Genomic DNA, 25,024 nt, shown 5'->3' with positions numbered 1-25,024 from the left:
CAGGCAATTTGTTGTAGATGTAAAACAGCAAATGTATAAAAAAGTTACATTTGGTTGCGGAAAAGAAACCTTAGAGCTTTAAACCGTGGTAACATAATTTTTTTTGTGTTCTATAAAAGCAATGTTGGTCGGAAACGGTGTTTGCGTAGGTTGCAGCCTGAATCCGGTGTGTTTACACATTTGAAATGATTTTTTTTTGTTTGGTTCATAATATCACTCGAATGTTATGAATATGAATGTGAATATGAAATAAAGTTCTCGACAAATACAATATACTAATGAATATTTGTGGCAATGTTTTAAAGTAAGAAAAATTTCGTTCACTTTGCAAGCATCCATATTTGTTTACCGGACATCTTGTATTTGATACAAACTACTGTAGGTATAGGGAGTCATTGATCTGGCAATATACAACTTCGTATTTATGGTTCGATTCTACGTAAATTTCAAAGGGTCTAGTCGTTGAATAAAAACGAAGTAAAGAAATGTTGGTCCGAAACGGTATTTGCGTAGGTTGCAGCCTTTATCCGAATATTACGCGTTTAATGTTTTTTTTATTTTGTTTATAAAAATACTGGAATATTACAAATTAACGTCACCTCGATGCATGAATATTCATTTAATTGAGAGAATATTTCTCTGGATTTAGTACTAAATCTGCGAGTTTTATAAAAGATTCTAAGATAATTCTGTACTATAATAATAATAATAATAATAATAATAATAATAATAATAATAATAATAATAATAATAATAATAATAATAATAATAATAATAATAATAATAATAATAATAATAATAATAACAATAACGTACACACTCAACATAGCCCCGCACTAGGGAAACCCTGTGTTGCGGGTGCCATGGACACACATAGACAACCACAAATTACACCCAAACTCACGAGAGAAATAAATGTAGGCTAATATTTCTCCCGGCCCGGGAATCGAACCTCTGCGTGGCATTATAATACATATGTAGGAGAAAGAATACCGAGTTTCCACTGCCTCGGTTTTTACTTTGCTGGTAATACGGTTTCTATCATCTTGCAATAGGCATCATTGTTCTGACATTAATGAAATTCAAAACGGGGGTTAATTTCATAGGATTCATAGAAAAATTGTTAACATTTCTGTATTGACTTATTGTTCGTATATATCGATTTCTTAGGTTACGCGATTATTCACATAGCAAAAGAGACTATTTTTATCGGATCTAAAGTACTGTTGCTGGTTGCACACGTTGTTTAATGTTAGACATAACTGAAAAAAATATTTTTCATTTCTTATTGTTCATATCTTCATTTGATTATAACAAAATATTGTGATAAAATTAATACACTAACAAAAGCTGCCCAAGTTGTAGCTGTACTTACACCAAATTTTAACTTAAATTGAATCCGTATTCAATTAACAAAAACCTATATTAAAAAGAAAATTTGCAATTGCAAAATATATTATTATACAACATACTAAAAAGGAGAAAACGTTTAAGTAACTTAAACTTTCGAAACTTGTACCTACTTTAAACTAATGTTCTTATTTAAATTTTTGTACTTACTTATATTTTGAGTAGATAAATAGATGGACACTTTAATCACAAATATGATACAAAAAGAGATTAAAATCAAAAAGAAAAAACATTTTGTCATAACAGTGAAAGGGCGCTGACTCAGCATATGCCTAAGATAAAATATGTTTAAGTGATTTTATATATAAATTTACGTGACATTGAAGCTGGTTGCAAGAAATGGGATTTACTTATCTGTACAATGTGGTAGTTACTACATCACAACAGGCATTACATAGTCACAATGCGTGCGTACAAAATAAAGTTTGAATGGACTACGTACAAGAAGCATGTCTAATTGAAAAGATATCACACGAACGCGAAGTGAAATAAAAGCTAGTAGAAAATGGTATTACGGAAACGAATTATAAGCTACATCGGATTAAACTACTTCCTGTTACGCAGATTTTTAAAGTATAACGGCAATGTTATTCTTTTTTATATTTATTTATACGATTAATCAACATTGGATTATTTATAATATTGATTTATATGATATTAATATTCACTTATATTGTAATATTGATTGTAATGAATATTATGATGTTTTACTACAATGATATTAATTTATTTTTGTGAAATTACTCCACTAGTTTGTTATAATTAATAATTCAAAGAGTTTTTTTTTCGATTTTTGTCATGCTCTGTAGCCACGCCACGCTATTTTTTGAAATATGTTATTATCCTTTAGAGGATGGAAAAAATGACGTACATTACAGTTGGTAACAACAACAACCGTAGCAACGCCAACGTAATCGTTTTTTCCCCTTTAAACTATTAGTAGTACATTCACAAAAAAATATATGTACATCATGTACGTCAGCCATATATTACAATAATATCATAAGCATGACACTTCGATCTGACAGGACACGAACCTGTGTCTTATTGTGCCAATCTAAGGCAATATTAAATGAAATATATTAAATTATAAAATTTGATTTTCCAATCTAAGTCATAGATTGGCAAAATCAAATCAAAATTAAATTTTGATTATAATATTATCTTAGGAATGTAAGCTAGGAACTCCTTAGAACTAATTGTATCAGACAATAATACATTTGGTTTACTACACGAAACTTCACAAGAATAAGAATAATTTCCTGTCAAGTAAATAAAACTAAATGTAAGAAAAAAAAAGAAAAACAAAAAGCAGCGTTTCATTGATTGGGATTCATTATAACGGAACGTAGAATACGTTGGGTGCGTCAATGTCAATATCCAGTAGATCGCTATATTCATTTACCAATTTGCTAAACCTTGAGTATAACTTTATTAACTTTTTTTTTTAATTTAGACGCATTTATTTATACAGTAATCCTGCGTTATTGGTTTTCACGAAGAAAACGTGACAAAGTATCGCGGCTTTGTGTGAATATTCACGAGGCGTCGGCTGTATCTTAGAATATTCTTCCAGTTATTATCTGAGGTCGACGTGACAAACCTAAGCTGGTAAAAGCTGGCACGTTATTTTTTAACCATCACCTCTGAGTTGCAGATGTTTTTTTTATTTAATACACTGTTTTTCCAAGCCATGATTTATAATTTTCGTACAGTTATTTAAGGGAATGTCAGTATAATGTGTTTTTTAATTCGTAGGGCTACCATCTTCAGTTACACCATTGATGTCTACTGATGGTAAGTTTAATTTGGGGCTTGTGTGAGTTTTTTTACTAATATTTTTGTCTGATCTACATTATTTGGTTTAGTTTCTGTTGGTACTATCACAAGTTTCATAAAACATGTAGCAACAGGTTTAATTGGTTACAACATATATGTCCAGATATAATCACGTGTAATAATATGTATACCTAAACGCAGAGAAAGTGTCTACGTGTATACATGTTAATGCAGGCGACTGTATCTATTCAGATTTGTTTCTTTCATCGATACTAATATTGTTGAGTCTCATTTGCTTCCCGTATTGTACACTGGAAATATTTTTGTATTTAATATTTTAGTGCTTAGTACCCTACATCATGATCACTTTTGCCACTTATAAACTATAAGGTCTCGGGTTCATTTTGTCGCATTTTCTCCATTTACGGGTATTATACATGGATATTTTAAAATGCTAACAACCTCCTAGTACTATTTTACTAACATCATTTGAACAACTTTTTATTCAATTACTTTTTGTAAAACATAATAAACTTACCAAAAATAAACTTAACTTTTTGTTGTATTATCTGACATTTTTTAAATTTGTATAGGGTACGAGTATATACTAAGGTAAGTTCTAACGTGCACGGTTCCTCCGCGACGACTCCCACTCCCGCCATACACACAGTTATTACCATTTAGAGCGATCTATTTAAATATATTCATTTTTGTATGAAAGCAAAATCTGATGAATTATTAAAAGTCATGGAAAAAAGTTGATGTTTGTGATGTTAGTGTATAGTCCTGCGAGGTTGTATATATATTTATTTATTTACACGAGGCTGTGTATATATTTATAAAGTAAGTTAGGTATGCCTTATCTTATTAGGCATAATTTACGACGCGCGTAATACGCATCTGATACTTAGACACAAAATTCATTAGTCATTAGAATTAAATTTTTAATTAGTGTAAATTTAGGATACTGGTAGAAACAACTCCGTGAGCACACAGGGTGCTAACTTAATTTACCTACATTCGACGGGAGGTGATTCCACCCTTTAACACGAACAACTTCTACTGAGCAGACCCTTCTGACACTGTGAAAAATGTATATTATTCCCTGTATTTTGGCCGAGTGAGCATGAACATTTATTTTACGGTAACCCCTTCGAGTGTAACGCTATTAAGTGAACATATTGTAGCTTTACTGCGGTCTTCGCGAGTTTGAAAGTATCCATGAATTTCTCGGTTTTTGATAGAAATGGTATAAAATAGAATATAATAGACTGATGTAATGGGCAAGTTAAAAATTTTTAAATTAAAAGTGTGTTCTTAGTATTTTAAAAGTAATTGTTTTAATGCTTATTACTATAAATGTATACTATATAGATACTTAAGCGTCGACCTTAAAATTAAATAGTATGTTCTAGTGAAGAAGAAGTGAGTAGCAGTAGAGCTCTTTGTGAAATTTCTCCTCTGTTAGGATACAAAATGAGCCTTTTCTATGAAATGAAGAGACGGGACGAAAACGTCTTGCGTCTGTTAGTAAGGGACAGAAGTTGCAGTGCCACTCAGATCTTTCACGCGTTCATCGTCGTGTTGGGAGTTAAAATTACCAGCACGACACACCTAACTTTGCGATGCTTGTTCACGCCGCAGGTCACGCTCGTCAACGCTACATACCGCCATATAACATGACAGACGCTTCCCTGACGTACTTCTATTGGTACTTGATTTTTAGGATTTTAGAAGCATACCTACTTTTCTAAACTTATAGGAAAATAAAAGATATTTCAATTAAAAAGAAATTACTTTAATTTCAAATAGAATTTGAAAGTCACAAACTAAGCAAAAATTTGTTAATGTGATATGTCAATCTCAAATGAAAGACATCGGTTTTAGGCAAACATCGATCGAACACATCAAACATGGACGTACTCTGCCCGGCATGTGACCCGGCCTAAACGTAATAATTATTGCGTTTAGGCCGCGCCGGGTTGAAATGCTCAGCACTACAACTAATCCCAAAATAGAGCCAAATAATGAAATATCGCGAATAAACTTATATATGTACATGTACAAACGAGACCAAAAACAGACGCAAAGATCTGAGGAGCACTGTCACTGCGCCCGTCATCTTGAGACAAAAGTTGACCCCATGTGTGTAATTTCACCAGCACCCTTATACCCTTTTAAACGGCAGGAATAGGTAAGGTGGCAGCTATTCCCTGGACCAACTCTTTCACAAGGCGTTTAACTGCTACTAAAAATAAGAAAAGTATTTACGTAGCGAAAATATTAAAATATTATTTTCATCCATCTTACCGTGTGGTATTGAATGTGAAATACCTATTTCTCATCATGACCCTTTTGAAAACAACAACAATAAATCATAAAATACGTATTATTTGTTCCCATAATGTAATCGATTGCAGTTAGAACCAATAACATATTAAACGGTAGTTCCGGTTTATTTAGAGACCATTCCGATAAGAGAACAGAATAAAACTCGCGTATATTGCGGTATTCGAATATACACACGGCAAAAGAGATAAGAATGCAATTGTGTATTTATGAACACGCAATCATACAAAGAAATAATAGATATTATCAGAAGAAATTGCCGAGTAAGTCGCATTGTGCGATAATTTAGTCAGCGCGTCAAGTTATAATAAACTTTTATTGTGTTACTAATGAACTTTGATTATGATGTTTATCTTTGATTATGCATGCATACAAGTTTTCTTTACTAACTGTACCTGTTTTTGACATTTTATTAGTTAGGTTTATTTATTTTTTAAGTATTAATAAATGTTTTATGTGTACACAAGTGTTTTAGTATATGAATATTCGTATTTCCTTAGAAGGCCAACAAATTTTTTTTTTATAATAAAACACACACTCAACATCGGCCCCGCACTAGGGAAACCCTGTGTCGCGGGTACCATGGACACACACATAGACCACCACAAATTACACTCTAACTCACTAGAGAAATCAATGTATACAAATATTTCTCCCGGCCCGGGAATCGAACCCGGGACCAGCATGGTAATCGTTCGGGCACGGAGGAAGTTTTTTCTCTGGTTCTATCGAGGCACAGAGATTTTCACCGAAAGAGAAATTAAACATCTGTCATCGTTTCTTAATGTTAAGGTTAATATCAAAACGTAATAAAGGCTTTTCAATTGAGAGGTCGACTTTAGGTCGACTATGCCCTAATCTCTCTTTAAAGGAGGTCCATGTCCTGTAGTGGGACGTTAAAGGGATGTCTCAATCTAAAATACTGTAAGACTCTGTACAGTGTTTGTAATTTCATTACAATAAGAATCTTCCGGCTGTTATCAACGAAAAACAAAATTTATTAGTTTTTCTATATAAATAGTTTATTTTGCATAGTACAATTAATTTTATAATGGCTGTATAGAGTTCTACTATTACTATATAATGTAATAAATAACTGAAATGTATCTTTTTATTTTAAAAAAGTTACAAAAAAGGCGAAAAGTCCTATTCACAGCTTTTTTTCAAAATGCTGTTTTTGATATTCATTGATCTACCAACAAATGATATTGCATTGTTTTGTTTTGACACGGTAGTGTTGTTGACTGATGTTGGTGATATAAAAACAAGTATTTTTGTATTTTTAAACAAAGATATATCCATGATGTATCCACCAATAGTTAGCTAACTACTACATAAAGATTGAATCAAGTTGACATGTTTATAAACACACGCAAATATCTATGTATTAGTCAGTTTGTGTTGATTAACTTTACATAAAAACAAACATTCACCTTATATTTACTTCAAACTGCTTACGTGACTAATTTTCGGGTTAGTTTTCTCTACCTAATTTGAGTGGCAATTTTTGTTATTTAACGATTCTAGTATATTATCTTGAAATATGAAATAATTTTCAGGGTACCATACTCAAATATTTAATAATATTTCATGCTAATATTCTACAATAATCAAATAATAAAAATTGCCATCGAAATTGCAATTTCTGAAAATTACCCACGTACACAAATTTATATCTCACTGGGGAATAAAAATTTCTACTTTCTTAGGAAGAATGACTGCACGTTGCCAAGAATTTTAATAAATACAGTGCGTTTATTAAATACTGGTTGCTTTTTACTTATTTTTTTTATTTTTTTATTTTATTTATTTATTTTAAACACTAAGAATATTACAAAAATATATATACATCACTTGAAAATACGAGTCGAATACCTCTATTTTCCTGATGATAAAACCATGAAATGTGATTGATTTTCACCACAAACTTGATGGTTGCTCTAAAGCCGAGGTTCCCAAACATTTTTGTCTTTTAGACCACGTGACATTTTTTTTTCTGTTTTGCGTAGACCTCCTGCTATTCTAATACAGATTTATTTTTAAATTCATCAACTTCAAATGTGTATGTATCAGTTTCGCTGTGTGCAATGCTATTCCTTTGATAATTTTATCTAACCGCATATGTTGTTTGTTATGAAATATTTAATACATAGATACATAGGTAAGGTTTGTATGTCTATTACAAAAAAATATTATGTACGTACGTCTGTGTAATGTTTATGAAAAGTAAAAATTTTAATCACGATCCCCTTAAATGAGTTCCACTCTTGTGGACCGACTTTAACATAATATTTTTAATAGGCCGATATGGACCCCTTGTAGGTTGGAGTAAACCCCCAGGAGTCGATATAGACTACTTTGAGAATCATCGCCATAAAGTTTGTAGAGAATTTAACATTTTAATAGACATACAACGCCTGCTCTTTCATTAGTTTTTATACACTGTTCGTTTACTAAGAGCCTAGGTAGACTTTGCTCGGTGAAAACCAACGGGCGCTGCTAATTAAAAGGATTTCGAATGCCATTTGCATTCAAAAATCTCTCCAAAATGAAACTTGTTTACTTGTGTTAATTATGTATATTCATGTATACATTCGGTGTGTACACAAAATAAGAACCTTGCCGTGTCCTGTACCGTAAACAAATGACGGGGCATACACGTCGAAACCGATTTAATTAGGTAATTTATAAAGAAGTTAATTTTACCTGGCCGAAACGTCAACTTTTGTTCTAAGAAAGACTTTCATTTCGATTATTCATTCATAACTGAAAATTAAAATGCAAAAATGTGTATCGTGAAGAAATCCAATCATCAAATTATTTCCTGTGGAACATTTTTATATTAGTTGGTCCAAAAAATATAAAACTATAAGTCGCGTGACAACAAAGAATTGCGTGCGAGAAATCGACTGTTCAACAGGTCATTAAACGGCCTGTAATAAAAAGTTTATCATATTTCATTGTTCCCCATATTCGTCGTATTACGATAAGATATCCTTTGTTAGTATAAAAATGATTATATCAATAAGTCAAACTACGTGGAAAGTCGATCTAAACATACATACTTATACTTTACGCCTTTTTGCCATTGGGGTAGGCAGAGACAACAGTCTTCCACTTGCTACGGTCCTGACACACATCCCTCTCCGCATCAACACGCATCAGTGCGTACATACACGCTTGTCGGTTAAGAATACTCTTGACTTAGCCATTCTTTAGGATGGCTTGCATTTAGTCATGGTAAGTTCACTTTGTTCGGCCCTTACCAACATGCCCGCTCACACTCGCCTTACAAATGTGTTTTTTTTTATAACATAAGTGAAGGGCGAACAACTCGTGCGCCTGATGGTAAGCTACACGCCTCTCCATGACAATTACAGGGCCACTCGGAGCTTTAAATTGCAAAGATCTGAGGGGCACTGCCACTGCGCCCGTCACTCTGAGACGTAAGTTGACAAGTCCCATGTGTCTGTAATTTCAGCAGCACCCTTCCCTTCAAAATCGGAACACAGAAATGCTGCCATTACTGATTAGCGGCAGAAATAGGTAAGGTGGCAGTACTACCCTGGACGGACTCTTTCACAAGGAGCTCTACTGCTAGTTCAGATCAGTTTCCTCAATCTTCTTTCATTCATTCTCTCTACATGTCAGACCTATCTAAGCATCCTTTTCTATATCTTCGTCACTTTTCTATATTTTCTTCCACGCCGCAATACTCTCTAATTACACTGTTCCGTAATTTATCCATCCGAGTCACTCCAGCCATACTTCTCAATATTTTATCTATTTTCGTGCTTTTTTTGCCAAACCCAACATTCATTACCATACATAAGTGTGCCAGCATCCCTCCATGCACATCCAGTCGTGACATTTTAGACACTTTCCGGCAGCTCATGTAGGCATCAATGAATAATCAAACTCATTGATGTCTTGATTCGTTGAACAAACATAGTTCTGGGTTTGGCTCGTAGTTTATTGATTTTTTTTCATACAAATCCTTAAGAGCTATTGACATTGCTTCAGAAGGGTTGAACCTTTTATAGTTAGTTTTCTTTCGACGTGATAAACGTGAACAAACACCCTCGTACATGTATATTACACATTGGAAATGAAACTATTGTATCGGATCTAAATCGTGTATGTTTGTTTTTTCAAACCAACCACTCGTATCCATGGGACCTGTGTAGGATGGGACCCAAACGTTGGTTTCTTTAAAAAATATCTATTTCTATCCTACTAAAACCACGTTCAACAAGAATTTCAATAACATCTGAAATTACAATGAGACTAAAAAGGAATTTTTAAAAATGTGAAAGGGCACCGAATAAAACATAAAATTCATAATAACACCAAAAATTTTCACAACTTATTTTGATTAAAAAACCTCTCTCTAACTTAGAACTTCTAACGGATAATTTAGATCCGAAATTATTCACTATTCATTTCCACCTACAAACATGTTACTTTATATGAATAAAAGCGTTATCTAGCTTTTAATGTTTAGCCTCTGCCATGTTTACATTGACTGTTGTTAACAGCCACGTAAAATATTCCATAATTTTGGTATACAATCTTTTTTCACAACCGTCTCTGTAAAACTCATTTCACTGGTATACCGTGTTTTGGCATTCTACTAAGACTAGTCTACAATGTATTAACATTAAACCATACGCTATATAGACTCGAAAATAGTATACTTACTTATTGTTTTCAGAAATCAATATACATATTTTAAGAATGACAGATGAATTGTCGCGTTTAATATTTCTGATAATTTCAAGTATAACATGCTTACTTTAGACATAGACGCTTTACATTTGTTTAATAACTACTACGAACACTGCATAAACCAAAGTACCAGCTATTATACAATTCTTCTGCATGTTAAATGGTATCTAACATGAGTTAGTTCCTGAAATTGCTAACGGCCTGCGTAAAGTGTCAGTGCATTTTAAGCAAGTTTCCACTTGCTGGACGTATACCAAGTGGAAACAAGTGCACTTTATATGAATAAATCTTACAAACGAAAAATCCAATTTCAATTTACATGGACTCCACATTTTAAAAACAAATTAGCATTAGGAAATGAAACTATTTTCCAGATTTAAATCGCGTATATTTGTTTTTTTCAAACAAACCAACGTTTTGGACCCTTTACAGGACCCATGGTCACGGTTAACACTACTTTAATTAGTAAGATTGATGTAACAGTTGAAATTTACGATAAGAATATCGTTCTATAAATGAAATAGGATTTTCACCATATTTTTTGGTAGTTATCGTTTTCCTTAACACATAAAGTATGATCGAAAAACGGTAATGTGCTTGTTGGGGATCGAATTCATTTTTCTTTGTATCTCTTGTTTCTTTTTTCTTCGTTCCCTCATAAAAATGAGAGATATAAAATTATAATCTGACTGTTGCTACTTTTTCTTTGTCTATTCCGTTTCTTTGTTTTGTTTTTTAGGTGAGATAGACTTTGACATGTGGTGCTTAGTGTGTCAGCTTATATTGTCTAACTACACAGTAAAGACCTTCTCTATTTAACTTTAAGGTTTACCATCTAGAGCAGTGTCCTGGCAGATACTTATGGAACATGCATAAATTCAACAGATGGACAGACATTTCTGAATTGATTACAAACTTACTGTCTAGGTAATAGTACCTAGAGTATAGCAATCGAAACACTTATTAGATAGGTATACCTATCTAATAAGTGTTTCGATATAAGTGTTTCGATTGCTATAATTGAAAATCGGAAATTCTCGTATATTAATTTGAGAATAGTAGTTGGCTAGTAAAAAAGCAAGGGTTATGGGCTATGGGTTCGAATCCGCGCTCTCACCTCTGACTTTTGTAGAACAAAGACCTATGTGCAATACAACTTATTCTCAGGACATTGTACATTTCGTTCGCTGTCCTTAGATGTGGATATCAGATCGACTGTTGTTTGATTTTATATTTCCGAAATGAAATAAGATATAAAAATTGTGAAAACACCTATGGGTAGGCCTTTTGAATAACGAGCTTATGTATTTATCTTCTTTTCGCTCTATACACACACATCAGATTCTGTTCTTCGGATGAGTCGTTATATGTGTAGTTTAATTTGAAATGTACCATGAGCTTTTCGGTGAAGGAAAATATCGTGATGAAATCTGCACGTCCAAGAAGGTTCACTCCCCGCATTGAGCCAGCGTGGCGGACTATAGCCAAAACCCTCGCCTGAGAGGAGATCCGTCCGTGAATGGGTTGATGATGATGAGTTGACTTAAGAACCACTTCCATTCATAATATAATAAACAAATTGCCCAAAACATCCAGCTGTGTTACGAAGTCGCATTTAGGGTCGTATTCCAGAACTCTACTCAATGCTCTAGTCAGGATTTGAGTATGGTTTAAAGCACTCGAAATCATACTCAAGTCCCTGCCATTAGGGTCGTATTTCCAGTGCTTGAAATCATACTCAGATCGTGACTTAAGCATTGAGTAGAGTTCTGGAATACGACCCTTAGTCTTCTGTAAAATTGGAATTTAAAATTGTGAATTCGTTTATTGACTTCGAAAATTATAAGAACTTTGCACGACGGAGACGACGTAACCTTCATGAATACTGATGAACTATACTTTTCGGGATGTCCTTTCGAATACTTGTTCCTTTCTAAATATTGTGGATTCTCCGTATAGGAAATATTGATCAATTACGTATACAATCTTTACGTAGAATTTGCCAATTTCCACAAATTACCCTAAATAAATACATATTTGATCGTTCGAGTTGTTGACTGTCCGACAGTCGGCCGAAGAATGATTTAAGAACTCCCGAGGAAGCCTCGTAGAGAGGCGAAACACGTTTCGAGTATGCTTTTGGTGGTTGTGTTTGTGATTGTAGTTGCGTTTGTGTTATTTATTTTACTGATTTTATGCGGAGGGAAAATTAACTGCGTAAACAAAATACAACACAAGTGCAGTTATTTTGCGCGGTACAAACTTCACTGGGTTCGTGGAGTAGCAAAATAATTTACTTACATCTTTTAATCGACTTCAAAAAAAGGAGGAGGTTCTTTATTTGACTATGTTTTGTATGTTTTTTTTTTGTATTTATGTTACGCGATAACTCCTTTTTTGTGAACCGATTTTGATGCTTCTTTTTTATTGGAAAGAGGGAATCTCAGTAGTAGTCCCATTTAAATTTGTACAAAACTAGGAGATTAATGACTTTTGAGGTCGATTTTTTTGGTAATCTGTACTGAGATTATATTAATATGGTTTTCCAAAAGGCAACGCCTGATTCTATAAAATATTTATTTTTTGTTGTATTTATTGGTATAAATTATATGATAAGTATTACAATTAAGGAGTCTTTAGTTGTAGGTACAAGTTATTTATCTGTGAATAAAATTATAGTAAAATTTACATTCACGGATGTTGTATAGCAGTGAAATCGTCCACATTGTCAGTAATTTATTTAAGATACCTACCTCAAAGGCTTAGTAAAATAATCATAAAACCTGAAATTTCACTGTCGCTACTTTACACAGGAGTGGGATGAGCTGTGTCTGAAAGGTTTAAATAAAATGGGTCTTCGGAGATACTCAGACCTAATTTTATAATTATACATTTAAGCTAAAAATGTGGCGTCAAACACACAGAGAGCCGCGGTCCCGACCTGACACGCGCTTGACCCGCACCCGCTCTCTGTGTGTCACGTTCAATCCAGTGTCTTTTTCTAGTTTATCAGAGTTTTTTAATTTCAAATAATGTTATTTTATTGTTTGTACTATTTTTGTTTACTATTAGATTATTATACAATTTAATACATTTATTTATTTAATATTCTCCGTGAACATTGAAGGTACTAAATTGACATGTAATCATGTAATGGAAATTATGAATAAAGGATTATGATTAATTTCAAAGTATATGTTGCTGTTGGTGGTTTTTGAACAATAGTCAAAATTACAGTCACTACAGTGAACTACGTACCTCAAGTACCTCACTGCACAGTGATTGTGAGGCCACTCTCAGTGGATAATTTGAATTAGTAGTTTTAAAACAGGTAATACATTTGGAGTTTTGATGTTTAAACCAGTATTGCATCCTTTCAGTATTTTTGTAAATTACTTGTTTGCTATTGTAAAATTAACGCTATTTTTTTTAAGTAGTCAGATGATCTGGGTAAAATAACAAGTTTTTTGCACAGATATACACCACACAACCTAAATAGTTAATCCACTTGGAGACTCACGCATGTGTGTTAATTTGTGATTGATGATGTGCTCAGGGAATAAAGTAAATTATTTATCTCGTGCACGAAATTATGGTCCACAGGCCGGTTATTGCGGCTTGCATGGAAAAACGGGCCAAACGTGTAAATGCCTTTTGTAACACTATATTGTATAAATAATAATAACAGCTTAATTTCAATAACGTCCAAAATTACAATGAGGCCAATTTTTTTTTTTTGCTTATTAGAGGGCAACGAAGAAAACATAAAATTCATAACAATTAAAAACTTCATAACAACAAAAAACTTCATAACTTATTTTGAATAATAAAATATCTCTCTAACTTAGAACTCCTACATCTTAAACAAAGCTGCTGTACCTACTGCAATATCTTGGCAATTTCAGCACGATGTAAAATGTATCATTGTGTTGTACTCGAAGACTGCCACGGACGCTCTGTGTAGTTTGTACACAGTTCACACGTATTACATTGACAAAAAAGCTTTTATAACTTTCACATGCTTCGAGCACTTTGCGCTCCTACGTGTCACTATATTGCAGCCCATGGTACTGTCAAGACAAAATTTTTCTCCAAATACTTGATTGACCAAAATTGCTTCATAAACTGAACCCATAAATAAGCCTTTTAAAATAACAGTGGTGGGATTCTCTCCCGTTTCTAGTAAAAAGACTCGTAATTATACGATGAATTTCGGTGCTCGCGCAGAGAATGTGCTTGACACTAATTAAGCCTGTCATGGCCCGGTGATTTGCCGCATTGAATGTCGGGAACGGCATGGTTATCTACGGGCACGACGCGCTCCACTAGGAAGGCTGCGGGTGCCGATTGCGTAGAGCAATTGAGTCGCTACGAGCCAATTGTCTCAGGATCGCAGGCAATTGCTCACAGAGCTGGACAGAGCTTGCTTGTAATCGCTTTCCAAAATTGTTTAAACTTCTTATTTTATACGTGAGACGCACTGTTTTTTTTTCTCAGATTGATTCGGCGATCTACTGGGGATCTTCTTGTGTATGCCTGTCACATATGGAACGAGGCTATAGAAAAGCAAAGCGAAGCACTTGCAGTGTCTTTGGACATTTCTAAAGCCCTTGACAGGGTCTGACACGCAAGCCTTTTAAGTAAGCTTCCCTCTTATGGGCTTCCCACTGACTTTTGCTATTGGATCTCGGATTTCTTGAGCGAACGTTCGATTCGAGTGGTCTTAGAAGGCTACTCTTCCGAACATATTCCTCAGGGTTCCGTACTGTCTGCAACTCTCTTTCTGCTGCATATCAAATGATATGTTAATTTCAGGTATCTTTGCGTATGCTGATGACAGCACAGTTGTAGATAGGTACTTGATCAATGCAAGGATCAGTGGAGATGAAATCCAGTCTTGTCGAGAGTCCATGGTTAGCCGTTTAGATTTGACATTCCAGGCAGTCTCCGATTGGGGCAATGCCAATCTTGTCAAATTTAACGCTACCAAAACGCAGGCGTGTCTATTCTCCACAAAACGGAGTCGCTTTGAGCTGACTCCGACTTTTCGTGATATATCCATACCGATAGCCGATTGTCTCCAGCTACTTGCAATGGACCTGTCGTCCAATTTGAACTTCGGCAGATACATTCACTCCATGGCCAAAAATGCAGCAAAGAAGCTTGGGATCTTTTCCAGGATGAGGCGATACTTTACACCGGGACAGTTGCTTCAGCTGTACCAAGCACAAGTCGGATCGTGCATGGAGTACTGCTGCCACCTTTTAATGGCTCTGCGACATATCAACTGGCCACTTTGGATTCAATTGACAACCGTGCAGGAGGCTTGTAGGTGACTCGGAATTAGTGGAGGCGAAGATGTAGAGCCTTGAACACCGCCGGAAAGCTTATCGGTATTTTACAGGATATATCACGGAGAGTGTGCGATGGAATTACAGGATTTAATTCCGCCTTTCCTTTTCCATCACCGGGGGACTAGGCGTAGGCTTGGGTTCCACCCCTATGTTGTGGAAAGTATGTGTCCAAAGATTCTCACGAAGCGTTACGCTTCCACATTTATATGGCGAACGGCTAAGGAGTGGAATTCCCTGCATACAGACTTGTTCCCTGAACGTTATAACTTGGGTCTTTTCAAGGCGAGAGAGAATAGGCATTATTTAGGTGTTCATGCTCCATCGTCGACCTCATCGTCACTTTCCATCAGGTGACATGGAGGTCAAATGCGCACCTACGAGGTCTGTAAATTAAGTAATGAGCCTGATATTTTTAAAATTTTTATTCAAAAAGAATTACAATTCTATATTGTCACCTTCAAAATAACTTCCTTCTGAGGCCACACAGCGCTGGAGACGTTTTTCCACTCCTCATAGCAGTGCTGGAACTCCGATACTGGAATAACCTTCAGCTGGTCGGTTACAGCCGTTTGAATTTTTTCGACTGTCCCAAAATGATTTCCCTTGAGGTGATTTTTCAACTTTGGGAAGAGAAAAAAGTCACAAGGACTCAAGTCAGGCGAATAAGGAGGCTGAGGAGCCACAGGAATGTTTTTACTGGTCAAAAACTCGTTTATTGAAATTGCTGTGTGACAAGGAGATTTATCGTGATGCAACACCCACTTGTTCTTGATGTTTGGTCTCACACCAATGACCCTTTTTCGGAGTCTTTCAAGAACCTCTCGGTAGAAGTGTTGATTGACCGTTTGACCTTGGGGTAGAAACTCTTTGTGGACGATTCCGTGGCTATTGAAAAAACAAATCAGCATGCATTTGATCTTCGACTTCGCCATCCTTGTCTTTTTTGGCCTTGGAGAGGTTGGAGTGTGCCACTCCATGCTCTGGCGCTTGGTTTCTGGGTCGTACTCAAACACCCAAGTCAAGTCACGTTCCAGAAAATGGGGGTCATTTTCAATTGAATCCAAAAAGTCAAGGCACTTTTCCTTCCTGATGTTCTTGTGGTCTTGCGAAAGGTGTTTTGGAACCATTTTTGCGCAGATTTTTCTCATCCCCAATTCATTGGTCAAAATTTGATGAACGGTGGTGTGAGTCAAATTTAACTCTTCCCCGATCATTCTGACTGTCAACCGACGATCTGAACGCACAAGATCCCGGATTCTTTCGACATTTTCATCGGTTCTTGAAGATGAAGGTCTTCCGCTTCGTGGTTCATCTTCAATCGACTCTCTTCCTTCTGAAAATGCTTTAAACCACCGAAAAACCAGGGCTCTTGACAAAACACTATCTCCGTAGGCCTGCTGAAGTTTAAGAAGAGTTTCCGTTGCACTGTGACCAAGTCTGGAACAAAACCTGATAGCACACCGTTGCTGCGAAATTGATGTCATTCATTTTTAGAACACAATAGAAAAAACTGTTTCACAAAAATAATTGCTACGCACAACCAAATGACTCGAGCGAGGTCAAACTGAAGGTGGATTACATGTTCCTCTGCCGCCCCACCAAGCCCCGCTTCCAGTGTTGCCAGATCAAACGCAACGTTGCCAGTCTCATTACTTAACTTACATACCTCGTATATTTTATAAAAAAAGGACGCGCTATAACTTTTCGGAATGAATAAGAAAAAAATACTATAAATGGTCAGAAAGGAATTTATTGTTTCTCAAACATTCTCCGTTAGCGTTAATGCACTTTTCCATACGAATGTACCAATTTTGACATCCATGACAATCTGTGAAACATATTTTTCATACTCTTCGACAGCCTCTTCAGGTGATGAAAATCGTTGACCGCGTAACTGGTTCTTAATTTTTGGAAATAAAGTCACAAGGTACCAGTTGGGACTGTACGCGGGTTGGCTCATACGGTCAACGTTATTCACCTTAAAAAATTCATTTGTCTGTCTGGCCGTGTGAGAACTTTCATTATCGTGGTGCAAGATGATACGGCGTTTACGGTTATTTTTACAGAGTTTGTCAATACTTTCCGCCAAACAAATGGTCGTGTACCAATCACTATTCACGGTACAACGATTCCCCAAAGCAACAGTAGCTGCGTGTCCAGTTTTATTAAAAAAGAAGCAATTATCCGCTTAGAGGCACTTTGCACGCGCGCCACTTTGGTTGGTTTCGGCTTGTCTCGAACGACCCATACGCTCGATTGCTGCTTTGTTTTGGGATCGGACCATCACGAAATTCGTCACTGAGATCCACACGACCGCGTTTGAATTCTGTAAAAACCAGCTATAAATAGTCCGTCTTGCATGGTGCTTCATCGCCAAAAGCAGTTCGAAGCCAAGCGAAGCTCAGTTGAGCTATTATGTTAACACTTGAAGTCGTAGAAAATCATACTACGAAATTTTTCACGAGTTAAATCCATGGTGATGTAGACAACCCATTTCTAAAATGACGCCACAATGTAAAAATAACATATTGTCAGATGAAACAAACTGTATTCTACAGCCAAAAAGTTCCATTTTCAAATGTTGTAATTACTTTTAAATATTGTTTATGTAAGTGGCCAGTTCCGGAAACTTATAGTGCACCCGATGTATATTCATAATTATCATATTTATTGTTATAGAATCCGGATCGCCATTTCTTCAGTTTATTTTGAAGACATTTCCTAACTACTGCTACATGACTGCTACGCATGAAACGTAGCAGTAGTTAAGCGTACCGCCGTCGATTCACTATCGGAGAAACTGTTTAAAAAATACATTATGGTTTTTTCATGTCTGAAATGTTCTTAACGTGGTGGTTCCAACCGGCGTCTATGTTTTTGACATGCATCAAAGCTTGAGCCTTGAGTCATAATAGATAACTGTTACAAAGTGTTAATTATTTTACTGTACAAATTTTCGATTTGAATTAACATAAATTATTATCACCGTATTTTTGTCCGTATTTTACTTTAATAATTTTTAAATTTAGTTTAATAGGTACCAGTAGCGAGGCGTCCATTTACTCGATTCCCACCGGCTTGCCTAAAATATTCCGCCTACGTACCTATTACCAGTGGCAGCGTGCATACCCTACCACTTAAAAAACATTTATTCAAAATATTCATTATTAAACGCGTAATATCTTGTCCCGATGCATCTCGACCAATCAGCGCGAGGTTAGCCGGTTGGATCTGCGAGTTCTATTTCAATCATGAAATCTACGCGCTCCCATCAAAATATACGCACATATTATAACATCTAAAGAATTGGCGGCCGAGAAGCCGCAATTGTTCGAGTTATTGTCGAATAACGTTCACTTAAATTGAAACCTTATTCCAATAAGTTATAGTTTAATTTGTTTTAATGTCAAAAACGTTGCCATATGTACGGCTTTATTAAAATAATGTAACAAAATTATTATAATAGCAAATTAATACAAAATATGGTTAATGTCTATTTTGTAAATCTTAAGGATAAACAGTGTTACATACGTATCTATATTTCTTTTTAATACGACTGCGTAAAGAATGTATATAAAAGGTCATGGTAATTCGTAGGTAATTAAAATATCAACACTTAGCATCCATGAGTTTGTTTACAAACTTTCGTATCGCGACGGGCATCTTGAAATGTAAAATTACTATAAAGGCTATGGTTATTTTATATGTAGACTAAGCATACCTGTGAATTGAAGTGACCTAGTATCTTGTGTGCAAATAAGTTTTTTGTTTAAATGTTGCCAAGGCGCCTTTTTTACGGGAAAAAAGTTTTTGTTAAAGTGTTTTTTGTTTTTTCAAAAGTTATAGCTTCGGCTTTACCAAGGAAAATTTTCACGCCTCGCCACTGAAAATTTTGTTTACCCCATCTTACTATCACACAGATAACCTACTTAATTTAGATAAAATAATAGTTTTAATTTCACACGTAATGTTTAACGGACGTTTGACGGATTTACAATTAAACGTCATAATATGTTAATTTTATTTATTGAAGCACTATTCATCACGTGTATTGTCCGAGCGGAACAAAGTGACGTTTTCTGAAGCTACAAGCCACTACTTAAATGTTATCCAGTTTACAACTGTACTTCATTTTTAAACGAGTTAAAAGTGTTGCACGGCTTTGTTACAGCAGCTTTATACTGTGTCATTTTCACTCATTTCAGAAATATGATCTTGTAAATCTTCGTTCATAATGTCTTTATAAAATCTCGGACTCACAAACGAGCCTTAATGCCGATTAAGGAACCGATAGAAAGACAAGCGTTTCAGGACAGAAACGTTTCAGTCTTTCTTATTTTTCTGTTTTCACAGTTCTGCTCATTTGAATTTTTCCTCATAGAACATACTGACCTTGGCCTCAATTATCTCAGGCTACAGACTGAAATTTAAAATTCGGCTTTTGTCACGATCTATAGAACTGTATTTTTTGTGCTAGTTTCAAATTTCACGCATATCGGTTGAGGAACGGCGGAGTAATTCCGTTCAGTTTGTGGAATTCGAGTGCATGCCAAGAAAGCTTCGCACACTGCGCTTCCATTAATAGAGAGACGATCAATCCGCAACTCGAAGCTTGTAACTAATTCTAACGTTGTCGTATATTGCAGGTCTTTTTGAATTTGTCATGTACGTCCGATATGAACTCCTTTATTTTTATCGTCAATAACGCTTAATTCATTTTTTTTTTAACTTCCGTACTAGTTGCGATGACAGTGTGAGGGATATAACATCCCTACGGCTAGACACAAATAAGCCAGAACCGTTTCCAAAGAACCGGTTGAGATGATGACCCATACATCGTCGGTGCCGGCGGCACATGATCACAACACACGTGGTTTTATCAAGGACAAGCCTTGACGACGTCGCATCAGCTAAGCGGACAAAGACAAAGGCTATCCTTTATCTTTGGTGAATTATTGGCAGTCGAGAGTGGATGTGGTGTCATCGACTTATTTATTGGAAGAAGATATTTCAATTCACGTCAAACTTTTTTAATATCCTCTTTAGAAGTCGAATCGTCGTTTGAGGACTTTCGATAGCGTCAAATCTTTTAAAAGTTTCGATTCGTCTACGTGATTACAAGAAGTAGACGGCTCAGATCTATTGCTACGAAAATTGGGCGCTTATCCTGACAGGTTTCCTTTAGAAGTTTTAAGACGTCCTTTTTTGTCCCATCTTTTACCTTTTGTACTCGTTTTTTCTCATGATATATCTTGAGCCATCCGGGATCAAGTCACACACAATCGTTATTACAGCTTTTATTTCGGCATCGGAATACTTTACACACAAATGTGCACTAAGTTTAGCTCCTCAATTATGTTAGTCTCTTTTATATAATGAATAATATATAATAATAATAATAATAAGTATCTTTTATAGAAAAATTTCACTTTAAATACAATTTGTAAATGCGTATATTATGTTGGCAGGAATGTCAGTATTTTTGACGCACGCCCGTTCACGATGATATCGAGTCGAGAATTCAACTATTATAAGAAGGATAATTATAATTACATATGGACTACATTATGACTAACAGTGCTAAAATTAAACTTTTAAAACTAAACATTCTCCATGAAACGATGCTTATTACGAAGTGGTTCTTCGTAAACACTTGTTTAGGTTTAAAGATTTTGAAACAGTTGTAAAATTCTGCATAAAAGTTTATATTTGGATTGCGTTGAGTCTATACCTATAGCTTTGTAAGATTTTGCAGCAAAGTATAGCCGAATAAGCTTTTAAAATAATGAAGTGGTTTTTAAAAAAACACTCAGAACAAGACATTTGCAATTGTTCTCAGTTCCGCGAGCTTTTTCTTTATGTAATCGAGAATTAAATGGCGCTAGTTTTGTAAGGTTCCTTATTGTTGGTATAGAAAACACCAGAAAACAAATGAGACTTTTTATCATGTCTTTAGAACTGAAATTATCATTTTACACACATTATAACAGTAGACTCCCTTGAAACGACACGCTTGCAACACACGGGGTATATAGTTTATATAAAAAATTGGTACACGTTTCCTCCTACCTATACTCCTACAAACACCGAAAGTCTACAGCAAAAATGTATAAAAATCATCATCTCTATAGAAATAAAACTTGCAAATGAAAAGTTCCCGAGTACTTGAAGAATTAAAAGAGAAATATTGAAATAAAACGATTATCTGCTTGTGTTGGTTTATAAATTTCCAATTATACGTCCGAAAAGGACCTTCGTTGTTCTGGTTCGTATTGGTTTAATCGGAATTCTTTTAAATTCGCTATCTTTTTACAAATCGTTCTCATTTCTACGATGATTTAATGTTCAGAAAACTCGCGTATTCCTTTGCGTTGTATTATTTATTTATCTTTGCTCAGAATCGTCTTTGTTAATTTACGTCTCAATTACGCAATATTCTTGAGAAAACTCAGAGGTTCACCAAATTATTATCGTCGTTGGGATTTTTTAGACCTCAATAATGAACATGAAGATCAGAGGTTGAAATAATGATGTAAAAATATGGAACAGAATTTTATTTTCCATATATATATTTTATACGTACGATATACGTTCACTACACAGCGATTTTTTAAAATAAATTTATATATTATTCTCTTTATAGATAAACTTTTAAAAAATTTGTTATTTGTTTCCCAAGTGTTACCATTTCATTGTTTTAAAAATGGACAAAACCTGAACAGCGATTGTAGCCCAGCGGGTGAGTGATTGAGTGAAAGTGAGTGAATGTTGAATTGAGATAATAAATTATATATTATTATTGAGTATAAAGATAATAATAATAACAACGCATACACTCATAGCCCCGCACTAGGAAAACCCTGTATCGCGGGTGCCATGGACACACACATAGACAACCACAAATTACACCCAAACTCGCGAGAGATGTAAATGTAAATAAATGTAGTCCACACAAATATTTCTTCCGGCCCAGGAATCGAACTCGAGACTTTTGCGTGACAGTCCGGCCACGGCAATGGTAACCGTTCGGCCACGGAGATAGTTGCAGCTATGTATAAACTTTCTTCTGAGATTTTTTTGTGTAGAGTAGTAGTAGAGGTGATCATCATCACCCGTTAGGGTAATTTACAACCTGCTCCTCAGAGTGTCATTGAGAGATAAGTTTAAGGAAATTAGCATTCTAACACTAGTGTGAAATAAAAAGTAATTTGAATTAAGAATAGTAATTTTTTTATAAAAAATAGTGACAGACATAACATTAATACGAGGAATGAAAATAAACCAGCTTTTCTTGACAAGGTATACAAAGTCACAAATTCGTTTAAGGGGCATGGTACACGCTTCTATGATAAGATTCAGATTGATAGTCAAAATTTGCCATTTACGAGGTTTAAAACTACAACGGAACAAAAACTTTATACTAAAGGTTATTTATAGCTTCTGCGTATAGACCTATGGACATTTGCCAGAAGCTGCCTTTACCTTGCCAGCGTTTGAGAGTCCAGTTCACTCCCTTTAAGAAAAACTCCTATCTCATAGCACAAAGCGAGACTTAGGGGGAGCCATTCCAGATCCTACGGGTTCCCGGATAGGACGAATATGATGCTCGTATGGTCGTAGTATGGCAGTTATCGGAATGTGAAGATGGGCATCAACTACTTTCGCGAGACATGGTGGAAATGTGATGGTACCGCCGGTTGGAAGGTTCCTGTGAGCAAATCACCTTCTGCTCAGCAGTAAAACATATAATGATGATGATGTTGATGACTTGGACTTACGACGCTAAATAAATAGAGTAAGTGACCGGGAATTACCAGCAGTATTTTCCAAATCTGAACAATGAAATGAATTGCACAAATCCCTGATATACAGGCAATGGCGATGCGCTACGAATCCGTAGCAATCTACGAGCCGTAGCGTTTTAACTTCTACGTATTGTAAGTGCTTTTGTTATCTTCAACTGGTAGGTCAATGTCTTCAACCCATAAACGTAAAAGACTAGAGAGGGGGAATTTTATAATAAAACACCAGTAGTCATGAAAATTTATTTTTTAAATTATGTTTATGTAAGAAGATAAGTAGGAAAATATTAGCGGTAGGCATTTGGCCGCAACTGCAGACTATAGGGAAAAACACATTCTTTGCGACCATTAATATATAACTCTATTTCATAAAACGCGTCAGGTCCGTCGGAATAGTCCTTAATAGCACTGTAGAATTCTGTAGCCCTGTCTCTGAAGCATGTATACCTGTATTAGTGAGTTGCTGAATATTCGCAGAGGATATTGATGGTAGTTTCATTCTGTACGCGACAGAATCTGTAACTTCTTATGTGTTATTGAAGCCACGTATTATGGTTCAATTTTCAGTATCCACTGACTAGGTAATATCATCTAGTACATTCAGGTGCATTTACTTATTTTTCTTTTAATAATATCAAGTGACGATGACGGAACGAGCAAGTCGTGTGCCTGATGGTATGCTACACACTTGTCCATAACAGTTTCAGTGCCACTCGGAGCTTGAAATCTGAAAGATCTGATGGGTATTGCTACTACGCCCATCACCCTGACACATAAGTTGACAAGTCCCATATGCCTGTAATTTCACCTCAATTTAATATACGAGTATACTGTAGGAAAATACAATCAAAGCATATCCGGAGCCTTTGCTAATATTAACTATATGTTTGCAAATTATGTTATGATTTCATTTGATACTTCTTTCAAAAATATAAATTTAAGTTCTTGTTTATATAATAATTATAATTATTAATACAAAGATCGAACACTCAGAAAAAATTCCTTCGATCCGGTCGGATTCGAACCGACGTCTTCTTGCATACCGTGCTAGACGCTATACCAACTAATAAATAAAAATAAATTTTAATTTATATATTCAATATGTTAAATGTTTAGTAATAGTTTTATAGTATAGAATTAAAGTTAAGACTACGGTTATCAAACCCCCGTTTTGTTACTTACAAAGTAAGGTTAATTTAGGAGTATGAAATAAATAAATAAAAAATGCATACACTCATAGCTCCGCACTAGGGATACCCTGTATCGCCGGTGCCATGAACACACACACACACACGCACGCACGCACGCACGCACGCACGCACGCACGCACGCACGCACGCACGCACACACAAACCTGGTATTTCTGCGTGGCAGTTCGGCATGCTAACCGTTCGTGCACGGAGGCAGTTATAAGTAGGTAAGTATGTTATATTCGTCTTTTTATCAAACAGCGAATCTTTGGAACACATTTTGTTCATATATATATTTTACTGTCAGAGAGGAATATCAACAATAAAAATATAATTCCGTAAAATACGGTAATGTGATGTCAAATTTGCTAGCATGACCTGCATTAACTATACATAACAAATTTCTGTTATA

At 35.3% G+C, this 25,024-nt stretch overlaps 2 protein-coding genes across 6 annotated transcripts in view; one reads left to right on the top strand and one right to left on the bottom strand.

The window, feature by feature from the left end:
• LOC113236987 (calcium uniporter protein, mitochondrial) overlaps positions 1 to 25,024 on the top strand; it is a 148,747-nt gene that overhangs the window by 78,066 nt on the left and 45,657 nt on the right. For 3 of the 4 annotated variants that reach the window (XM_026473223.1, XM_026473225.1, XM_026473226.1), the window contains one exon: positions 3,169 to 3,207. The exons of the other annotated variant lie outside the window; for it this stretch is intronic. In XM_026473223.1, the coding sequence (XP_026329008.1) occupies positions 3,169 to 3,207 (39 nt within the window). The remainder of the gene's footprint in view (positions 1 to 3,168; positions 3,208 to 25,024) is intronic. 4 annotated transcript variants of the gene reach the window in all.
• Positions 1 to 25,024, bottom strand: part of LOC113236986 (protein javelin) — a 118,780-nt gene that overhangs the window by 74,929 nt on the left and 18,827 nt on the right. The window lies entirely within an intron of this gene.

This window comes from Hyposmocoma kahamanoa, unplaced genomic scaffold (assembly GCF_003589595.1).
Source record: "Hyposmocoma kahamanoa isolate Upper Pololo Valley unplaced genomic scaffold, ASM358959v1 92, whole genome shotgun sequence".
In the NCBI taxonomy this organism is placed as follows: domain Eukaryota; kingdom Metazoa; phylum Arthropoda; class Insecta; order Lepidoptera; family Cosmopterigidae; genus Hyposmocoma; species Hyposmocoma kahamanoa.
The sequence above is the reverse complement of the archived record's forward strand: the minus strand, read 5'-3'. Positions and strand labels throughout refer to the sequence as shown.